Source organism: Gavialis gangeticus, unplaced genomic scaffold, assembly GCF_001723915.1.
Source record: "Gavialis gangeticus isolate Ggan-Ray unplaced genomic scaffold, GavGan_comp1, whole genome shotgun sequence".
NCBI classification, from domain to species: domain Eukaryota; kingdom Metazoa; phylum Chordata; order Crocodylia; family Gavialidae; genus Gavialis; species Gavialis gangeticus.
The window spans coordinates 9017601-9028554 of NW_017729015.1; the positions used below are offsets into that span (position 1 = coordinate 9017601).

The 10954-nt window shown below is 48.7% G+C and overlaps 1 protein-coding gene across 1 annotated transcript in view; it reads right to left on the minus strand.

Moving 5' to 3' along the window:
* Positions 1–516: 516 nt before the first annotated feature.
* LOC109293994 (connective tissue growth factor-like) overlaps positions 517–10954 on the minus strand; it is a 21483-nt gene continuing 11045 nt past the window's right edge. The window contains exons 3-5 of the mRNA XM_019512173.1: positions 4316–4567; positions 3300–3511; positions 517–2330 (exon numbers count right to left, since the gene is read on the minus strand). Of these exons, the coding sequence (XP_019367718.1) occupies positions 2019–2330; positions 3300–3511; positions 4316–4567 (776 nt within the window). The 3' untranslated portion in view covers positions 517–2018. The remainder of the gene's footprint in view (positions 2331–3299; positions 3512–4315; positions 4568–10954) is intronic.

Genomic DNA, 10954 nt, shown 5'->3' on the forward strand with positions numbered 1-10954 from the left:
TGAGCTGTCAAATCACCATGAGTCTTTACAGTTAAAGGCCCTCTCAGATGAATGGGGCAGTTCGCACCTCTCTGAATTATTGTTCCAGGCTGACTGCACTTTCATCTAGATGCCTCTTGCACTGGTTACATGCGGGCCATGGTCCGAAGATGGTTTGCAGCCGTAAGGATTACAAACATTTCCAACGGAAGCTGCGATTCTGAACACAGGTGATAGGAGCACAGGAAAGTAGGGCTGGAAGGGACGTCATAAGCTCAGGGCAGGATCACGCCTGACTTAACTATCCCAGCCAAGTGTCTGTCCAACCTGCTTTTGAAAATCTCCAGACTAAATAACCCTAATTCTTTCAGCCTTTCTTCACAAGTCATGCTTCCAAAGCCCCTAAGTATTTTTGTTGCTTTCCACTTGATTCTTTCCAATCTGCTCACATTTTTCTTGAATTATGGGGCCCCGAACTGGACTCTGTTCTGCAGGTGAGGCCTCTCCAGTGCCAAACAGAGCAGAAGAATCATTTCCTTTGATTTGCAGGAGACACTCCTGTGAACCAGCCCAGTCATTGTACAGCCCTGTGAATACAACCCAGTTCTCTGGCAGGAGGTGAGTTCTGTGGCTGCAGAACACAGGATGCTCCAGGCAGCGCTTTCTGCAGTACTGTCTCAGTAATGCCAGGTTAAATCTGTTCCATTTACAAGAAAGGCTGGGTTTTCCTGCCAGTGCCTCAGGCTCCTGGGGGATTTGACCTGAGCTGGGTTTTTCTGGTTCATGCACTGCTGGTCATAAAAAGACTCTGCTACTGAAATTCAACTCTGTTGCTAATGCACAGGCCACTAGAGAATCCAGTTCCCTGTCCCCAAGCTGTTCTAGCTCTGACGTTTAACAGAGGAGAAAAGTGGGCAATTCTCATTCTTGGCAGTACAGGCTGAGTGTAGGACTTGCAAAACACAGGGGGCAGATCTCTTAGTTGATGTGCAACAGGCTGGAAGGCTGACTCTACTCTAACCAGCCCCAGTTTTACATTGATGTTACTCTCCTTGGATACTTCTGCTCTGTATTGCCATACCTGGGATGGGAGCTGGGCCCTAGAACTATCCTTCCAGCATTGACAAAGAGCAGGGTAAGCCCAGCTGAGTCCTGTCTTCTCTGGAGATGGTTCTTACAGGGCTCAGCTGTCCCTAGGGAAGCCATATGGCAAGTTCTTGCAATGGGACCCACTGTTTCCCTTGTAATGTTGGCTTTCACATACCTGCTAGATAGCCTTGCTATCATCTGGGTGGTATCCCCTGCGTGCAACATGGTGACACAAGAGATCTACAGGATTCCTGCAGTCCAGTTAATCTGGGGCGCAGGGGAATCACAATGGGGGGAGCTCTAGGAAGGGGATGAGCCTTGCCAAACAATGGTAGTTCCCAGTTAGTTGGAAGGAATTGCCAGGAGGGCTGGAGCCCCTCTTTGGGCAAGGGAGACAACTATGTAGAGAGACGCATTGCAAAAGGTCAGTATCAGATTCCCTCCTCCATTGAGAAGGCTGCTTGGCATGGCTGGGCAACAGATCAGGCTGCTGGGCCTCTCCTTTGCCCTCTGCTCTGGGGTTGTGGCAAGGCTGCAGCATGGCTTTGGGGAACTCCACACTCATTTTGCTCCCAGCTGGAGGTGGGGCCAAGCCTTGTGGCTTAGATCCAGATCCAAAGCCCCTTACAAGCTGGGGAAACATGGATCAGGGCTCCAGTTCAGGCCCATCTCTGCATCTAGCCTGGTTCTCTCAGCATCCCCACCATGATGGGAGTGTGCCAGATGCTCTTGCCCAAGCCTTGCCTGATGAATGGTACCAGTAGAGAGCCCATGGGGACTGCTCCCCTCCATGCTGCCTGCCTTGTTGTCCTTGCCACTGGGCCCAAATTACATTGTGGTCTCCCCACGGGTGAGAAGGGACTGCACAGTCCTGGGCTTCAGCAGCGGAGGCACTGTGGACACTTGAGAACACTCTTGACACCTAGGCCTGGGGGTCAGGGAGGAAGAGGCTACTGCCTCTCTGCCCTGACGTGGTCACCTATCATCCTCCTGTGGTAGGTGGCCAGGAAGATGTCATTGTCCCTGGGGCAGTCATGGTGGCAGGAGCATGTCCTGATGAACATCATCTTACGCTGGAAGATGTCCCCCTCCGGGCACCTAAAATCCACCTCTGCGGTGCTGGTGGTGTGCGGGGTGCAGCAGCGGCCATCCGTGCAGCTGCCGCAGAACTTGGGTCGGTAGGTGCGCACGCTGGTGCAGCCGGAGAACTCCAAGTGAATGGCCTGGCGGTGCTTCGGGGTCCGCACACACTTCTTTCCTTTCTGGGAAGGGAGCAACAGCAAGGAAAGGGTTAACCACCCAGAACAGGAACACATGGGCAGAGGAGCTGAGAAGTATTGACATGCCTCTGTGGGGGGATGCTCTGGGGTTTTCTAGGAGTAATTTTAAAGTGATATTTTTTGGGGGGGGAGGTGTAGAATATGTTATTTTGTTTTAGTGAGAAAAGGGCGCTGTGAGGGTCTCCCTTTCTTGGGAAAAGGAAAAGAAGAAGAAAATGGAAGCAAGAAAATGTATTTAAAACAAAAGGTAGGTTCCCCAGCAACTGGAACAAAGACACATCCAACCTTTTCCCAACATTTCAATAAGCTGGAACAAAAGAAGCCATTTCAAAGCAATCAGAGCCCTCCCACAAATCATTTCCACCTTACCTAACCCCAGTTTTCAATGATCTTGACCTCAAGTTTTTGAACAGCTTTAGCTCTGGACCTGATTCTGTCATGACCAAACCCTCAGTTTCCAGCGAAGTGAATGGGAGCACAAGATGCTCTGCCCTTCACAGGGCTGACCCCTGTATGTGATGCAGTATGGAGGGTGACTAATTTGCTATTGCTCCATGCCCCAAACACCCCGTGGAGTTTGAGGCTGGAAGGAATGAAACATGGGGCTTGCTTTAGGGCCCTGCAAAGAGTGCTCCTTTTGGGTCGATGGGTTCAACATCTGCCCATGAATTTTAGGTACAATAAGTGTACAGGGATCAGCAGGTAAGGGAGCAAGCAGGCAGCTCCCTGAAGTAGGCCCTGACACCTGCAAGCCCTTGGAGATAGGAGCCTTACTTAAAAGGGCCTGACACAGGTGTCACAACTACTTTGGCATTAGTAGTCCTGGCAGAGGACCCCTTGTGCCTTTGCTAGCCAGAGGCTAGAGGCTGCTCAGAGTCAAGGGCAGGGAAAAACCACCAGCTGCAGTGGGTTCAGCCTCACCCTGTTGCTGTCTAGCATTGCAGCTAGTACCTTGATGCTCTTCTCCAGAAGGAAGTCGCAGGGCCGGACCATGCAGAGCTGGCTTTCCTTCTCCAGGCGGCACTGGGGGTTGTCATTGGTGACGCGGCTGGAGATGCCCATCCCACAGGTCCTGGAGCAGGCGCTCCACTCGGTTGTCTGGACCAGGCAGTTCTCCTGGAGGTTGTTCAGGTCAGGCTTGTACGCTGAATTCTCCCTAAAAACTGAGCCAGGTCAAAGGAGACTAAAGAGAGGGTTCAGAGCCCTGGGACGAGACAAGGTACATCACCAGACACAAGGGACATCACTGCATGGTGCCTCATTCTTTGGGGGCCTCTACGGGGTCACTCACAGGCTGGTGCAGCCTCACTCCCCAGTGATGGAGCAGAGAGGTACTCTGCAAGACCCCATTAGGTTGCTCAGCCTTTCAGGAAGAAGACTAACAGGGCAGGCAATACTTGGTTTCCTTTCCCTACTTCTGGCAGCTCTGCTCCATGTGAGAGACCTGGGTAGTGCCTCAGTCTTTACCCACTCCTTAGCAGTCATCCTGGCTGCTTTCAAGACTGATACTTTTTACACACAGCACAAGCTCGGCCTTGCCAACATCCTCAGCTCCAGCAGAGGAGATGAGCAGCTGATTCACTTCTGCAGTCCCAGGCCCCCTCCAGTCTCAGCTGGGTTCACCGTCTCTGCCTTCCAGCCCCAAACTTCTTTTCTGTGCAGCATTTGCTCCAAGCCTGCTCGTGGAGCTGGACACTTGCATGACCCCTGCTCTGTTCAGGGAAACCATGGCTGCTCCCTGATGCTGAGGGACTGAAGAGGGCTCACCCCTTGTGCACAACTGATTGGGTGCATCATTTGCTCCCAGCAGCAGGTCCGTCACACAGCTGCACTTGTGAATCCCCTTGCCTGTGGATCTGAACCTCACAGCTGTAGCCCACTTCTTTAGTCCACAGCTAACTGCTCTCTCTTGGCAGCAAAATCAGCTGCTCTGGCCCTGGTCCTGCTCCCACCTGCCTGTCACTCACCTGCCAGGGCTGTTTCATAGCGGTTCTCCTGGCTGCCCTCTTGGCAAATCCACTCCTCGCAGCACTTGTTCAGAAGCTTCACCCGGTGGGGGTTGGGGCAGTCTGGGGAGGGGAGCCGCAAGTCGTCTGAGCACAGGGGGATGCAGCCGATGGCGCCGTCCATGCAGATGCACTGCAGCTTGCAGGTGGGCTGGAAGCTCTCGCCGTTGTGATAGATCTTCCCCAGCAGGTCACAGGTTGCTCCCTCATTAGCTGCAGGGAGAGAGGACAGGGAGATGTGAGCAGCTGGAAAGCCAGGCCTCTTCATCAAGGGGCTATGTTACAACAAACAATCTAAGCACTTTAGCAGCAGCAAAGTAGGGGACGGAAACCTCCCTCAGCCGGAGGTATGACCCTTGGGGTGCAGCCTGGCCTCCCCCAGGCCTGACTCTCCCAAACAGACAATTGCCGGTCCTTTCCTTGAGTACCTGTATGAGGAGCAGGGATTGAGCTGAGGGTGACCCCAGGTTCACCAGGCACCCACCATACCCCTGCCTTAACCCACCTGACTGGATAGGAACAGCTTCACTTGCAGACCCGAGTCAGTCCCCTTCCAGACATGAGAGGCTCCCTCCGCTAGGCAATTCAAGAATGCACCAGTATAATTCCTCATGCCCAGTTATCCATACAGATCTGCGCAAGCTGCACTTGCTGACAAGCTGCATTTACTAGCTCCAGGTCAGGGCTAAGCCTGTAAAATGCTTTTGAATGAATGGTGTAACGAAGTACACATGCTGATGAGAGGATCTGTTATTTCCGAGCACAGCAGAGGGCACTAGTACCATATGAAAATGACCACGCTACTGACAGCTACAGCACTGAGTTGGTGCTGGGGGGAAAGAGACTGGAGGCTAACGGGATAACGAAGGCTAATGAAGGAGCTGGTTGACAGTTCAGGAATGTTTCTTGTGTGCAGAGCTATTCTGGCCCTTCTAGACCCTTGGAGGAAGGGAGATCACATAAAGCTCTCTGTTGCAGAGATTAGGTCCCCCGACACAGTTGAGATACACTGGCAGTATGGAGGGGTTCACGTTTAGATCCCAAGCACCCCACAGTTCAGAGGTGCTTGGTCCTGCCCTAACTCTGATGGCCAGGTGACAGGCCCCTTGCTGAGATGTCTCATGGGAGTAAGTTCTCAGTATGCGATTCATTCTGATCACATTAAAAACCGCTGTTGCTATGGAAGCGCTTGGCAGGCCCTAACCGAGCCATTTTTTAATGATGGATCTAAAAAGGTGGCAGCGAACAAGGTCTAGAATCTGGCTTCTTGAATGGCCTGAGCTCTCCCCAGTACTTTTCAGGCCTTTCTGGAAGTCAGCGTCAGCCTGTGGCAATGTTTGGGTTCCAGCGCTGGCCATGATGCCCCCCAACACTTGCCCTGCTCTCCTGCCATGCCTTGATGTAACTACTGAATGCCAGAAAGGGAGGCGACCTAAGGGTCCTAGTGTGAGCCCTCAGTTCTTCTGACAGCCAGCAGGTCCCGCATGGACCCTGCTGATCTTTTACATACTTTACGCCTGGTGGGCCCTCTTGGCCCACTTGTGCCTCTCAGCGTACTTGCAACCTTAAGGGCTATTCACGGCCTCTGAAACTCCCCTACAGCTGTGCCCAAGCCTTGCAGATGTTACCACACAATCGCTTCCTCGTTGGGGCTTACTTTAGCCTTTGGCCCCATGGCCCTGTCTCCACCCTGCTCTGGGCAACAAGCCTGCTTCAGCTTTGTCTGGGCCCCTAGCCCTATCTTAACCATGGCCCCTGGCCCTGTCGGGCTTGAGTTGTGCTCAGCTGCAGTCCTGCTCTAGGCTGCCACCCTATAAGGCTCAAGCCCCATCTGTGTCTTGAGTCCCCAGCCCCTGGCAGGACTCCAGACACTCTGGTGCCCTCAGGAACAGCTGGGACCTCCATATCACCCCTACTAGTCCCAATCCCAAACCACCAGTATAAATTATAAAAAAGGGTATAAACCCTCTGACAACATCACAAACTATCTGCTCTGGGTCCAAATGTAACCAATGGCTACTTGTCCGTTCAACCAGGCTTCCCCCGTATCCTGGGTCACGTCGCTTTGCAAGGCAGCAGCGTTTTGTTTGCCTCCCCCAAGGTAGCTCTCATGCCAGCTAGGAGTCAGCTAACCCTGCTGCAATTTCCTCTTAAGTAACAGGAGCCTTCTGACTCCCTGTTACGCATCTCCTCTTTGCTGAGCTAAAGCCAAACACTGATATCCACCAGCCTCCGGGCTTGGGCCTGCACACAGGATGCCTGCCAAAGGGTTTGGAAGCATCTGAAGCCCCAGGCTGGGGTGGAGGATACTTGCCGGTAGCAGGGCCACATATGGTTCTTGAATGATTCACACAGATTTGGAATTGATTTGGCTGATTTGACTTGGGACACAAAAATTTTTTCTTAAATCTATATATATCCACCAGAGAAACCTCATCTTCAACTGGGCAAGCTGCTAAGAAAAACCACCTCTTTGCAACCATCCAGGTTACATACAGCCAGTGCCTCAAAGTGCCCCAAGTCACTGACGTGCAAGATGAATTTCTGATATGATACAGGAGCCAAAGGCTTTTGTCCTTTGAGACAAAAAGGCAACCTTCTTTGACGTGTCATCAATTTCCCACACGTTTAAAGGTGACTGTGAATGGGAAAATACATTTTTTAATTGATTTTGCACCCCTGGTGGCTTCTCTACGATCTGTGAAGAACACCGAGACACATTCCTTTCCTCCTTGCTCCCACAATTTCTTCCTTGAAGGATTTTTCTTCTCTTTTACATTAGGCATCCAACTCTTACCTTCTCTGTTTTCCTACAAGAATCTCTGGGTGAGCAGAGAGCTAGCAGAGTTGTGACATCAAAGACCACTCCACTGAAAATATCACGTTCCCTTGTTGCCTGTTTAAAACCTCCATTTTCTGCAGATTTTTGTTGACACCTAATTAAACTCGAAGACATTATAAACATACAGGAGCAAAGCACACTTTTAAAAGAATAATGTACCAGCCCTTCTTTTAAGGGCTGTGCCATTTCCAATCCACGTTGAAGACATCTAAAGGGATGTTCTGCAAAGCTGAGGTACATCATTATTAACACTAGCTACTTTTCAGTTAAAGATATTAAGAAAATCTACTCCCTGGTCTGCCACCCCTTGAAAAATATCTTTCAGATCTACTTTATAAATCGCAGACAACAAAAAAGAGCCAACACCAATAGAGAGAGAAGCCTGACCTTCCTATTATGTGGTGCACCACAGAGCAAGACAGCCTTATATTTTAAACCAGATAAGAGGACCATTTTCTTCCATGAAAATGAACATGAAGTCAGTACATTTTCTTTGCGGCATTCATCTAAAACAGGGATGTCAAAGTCGTACTCACCCTGGTTTACAGCTGGTGCCCCTGTGTATATACAAAGTGCAGCAGAACTATGGGTAGAAATTTTTTCCAGTGGACCAGAAAATGTTGATTCAATTAAATTAAAATGTTTCAGAAGACCGTACTGATTTTCCCAACACCTTTATGTGTAAGCATTCAAACTTTTTTTCTGAAAAGGACAAAATGTTTTCTTTTCGTTTTTATAATATATGAATAATTGTCAAAATAAATGCTGTGAGCTTATCAAAGTATTCTGACAACGTCAGAACAAAATATTTTTTGAATATTTCAGGAAAGAAGTTGGGAGATTTCAACTTTTCACCTGGATTTGGGACAAAACAAAATTTCAAATTCTCAGTATTTTCCACAGGACAGAAATTCCCTGTTTTTGTTAGCTCTGCTCAGCAACTTCTTTCCAAATTTCAGATCCTGAACAAAAAAATGATCTGTGAAGGCTTCAGGTAAATGATTACCAACATGGCAAGCCCTGGCCTGCTTTAAAGGACTTACCAAGAAATCAGCTATGTTTGCTACCCCCCTCCCTTGCTTCATAGATAAAACACCTTCATCTTAGACAGTGTATGGGCTGCACAGTGCTCTTTTAAGGGTCTCATTCAGGCTCTCCTAAGCTCATTCCACCTAGTTCTTGAGAGGAACACAAAGCTTTCAGGATTGCAAACATTTCTATTCTAGCCGGAGTAAGGAAAATGTATCTTAACTTGCAACTTTCTGCACTCAGGAGCTTCAAAGTCTTCGCTTTTTCCACCTAAAAGAAGACCACCCATTTTCGATGTAAAATGGCCATCCCAAGATTGTTTGAACGCTCCTGTTATTCCTTTCAACTCAAACCCTCTTGGTCCCTGCTGCTAAACTAAGATCAGTTGGTTTTCTTAAAAGGTTCCCCCTAAAGAGCGCTCTAGACAGGGATTTTCTTACGCCGTTAGATTCCAATTAGCCAGTCATGCCCTTTCACTTCTCTATAATGGCTTCATTTTCTTGCTCTGATCCAATTAAAGCAACAAAGCAAATTGAGTTAGGGCTTCTCATTTACAAGCTCCATGGAGCTCTGCTCCATTCATGAGTCCTGTCTCCACACATCACCTCCAGGTGACAAGGCATTTGCACTCTGCCACACAGAATACCCTAGACTGTGAATGCCCCGCTGGCACAGATGGTTTCTGCATCTGCCCTGTTGTCTAAGCTACCCGGTGGAGGAGCTCTCTCACAGGGATTTGTGGAGCACGGGGCACACAGGGGATGTTAACAAGTAGCAATTCTCACCTTTCACTTCCCTTCTTGCCCAGGTTGGTGTCCAATCTTGACGGTTCTGCCTTGGATATTTTTAACAACCTCCCTTTCCTTTTCTTGTCCTTGCTGAAAACACCTCCATTCTCTCTCGTGTGGGCACCTGTGACCTTCTTTTCTTCAGCCTCCCAAGCTCTCCCTTCTTCTTTCTGTCCCAGATCCAGTAGCTGATCTCATCTTCCTCTCCCACCACTCTCTCTGCCACCCCCTTGTTCCTTCACTGCTTTTGCTGGCTTATCTCTCAAGATTACAGAATGGGAGGCACCATAGAGATAGTTATGACTAGGTGAGTCAATGGTATTATGGCCCATACCTTCAAACAGGTGCTCACAGATTCATCAGCTGAAATTCTGACCTTATTGAAGTCACTAGGAGTTTTTTCAAGAACATTTAACTTATCCATTTTTAAGATCAATGTGAACATCTTTAACTTATCCATTTTTAGGATCAATGTGAACATCTGGTCCAACCTTTTGCATTACAGAGGCTACAGAATCCCCCCCAGGGATTTCTACTTCTAGCCTGTACTTTGTGGCAGACATTCAAACCTGAGGTCAATTCTGCAAGTAATAGAGACTCCCACTAGATCTTCTTCCAGTGGTGCTATGCTTATTTATGTCCTGCAATCAAGCCAGCAGTTAGAAGAAAATGGCAAACTTCAAGTACATCTGTCAGTAGTCAACATCTGGACATCGGCTCATGTAATTATAACTGGGAAGGCCATGTAAAGACATCCAGGGTCAATCCCGATGAGTGTGCACATACAGTTTGCAGTACCTCAAACCCATTTCACCATGCTGCTGGCTTGCACACAGAGGCTTTGGGGGTTTTTTAACACCGGGAGATCCTGGTGTAAAAAAAAAATCACCACTAAAAAAGCAGTGTGGTGCACATGGCAGCAGTGTGCACTGCCATAAATAAAGCCTGGCCAGCCAGAACCACACTCTAGCTGCTGGCCAGGCTCTGAGCGGTCAGCTTGACACTGCTGCTCCCCCAGGAGGTCCCCAGGACTCCAGGTAAGGCTGCTGGGGCCAGCACCTCCCCAATGCCACCCAGGTCAACTTACTGCACGCTGGAGCATGTGTGCAGGGGCATGCCCAGGGACAAATAGCAGTGGTACAAATATGTGCCACTGCTATTTGTCCCGCAGGAAATGCAAGCCCCTGCACATGCATGCTCATTGGGACACAATCACCCCTAGGGACACAATCACATATTTAATAAGTAGGGTAGGAGGAAAATTAAATAGATCAAAGGAAATAAAATTGATCAAAGAGGAGATAACACTAGCTTTTGCATGTCAAACTAATCAGCCAAACTCTTGCAAATTAAAAAAAATAGCATATGTTGTTCCAGCAATTCTCAATCTGGCTGGCACCCTGGGGTGCTATGAGATTCTTTTAAGGTTGCTGTGGGAAAACACCCAATATTAGCACTGTCATTTGTGCAACACACACGATTCACAAGATAAACCCAGAGATTTCAAATAGGAATTCAGTGTCAAAAACATTCTGACCCGTTGTCACCTGTCTGAGTTCTTTGCAGTAGAAGAATTGCTTTATTATCTTTTCTGTAGTAAAAAAAATGAGTGAAAAACCTTTTTCTGAGGGTGGGGTGTAGCCTTGAGTCTAACAGATTTGAGGACCACTGTGTTTCTGACACGGTTAAAACAGCGCAATGTCAAGTAATCCCCAACTCTCCTGCATCAGGGCAATTCCAAAGTACAATGGCTGAAATGCTAATGATAGCTAGAGCGAGGGTTGCTTGAGCATTTCCATTTCCAAAATCCCATTTACAATTGCTGAGAACTTCCCAAAACTTTGATCTCTATAAGAGAAATTTTCCAGCCTCCGTGTCTATGCAGGTTGAACTTTTTGGAATATTTGAACCAAAAATGCTTCACTTTTTTTTTTTTTTTTT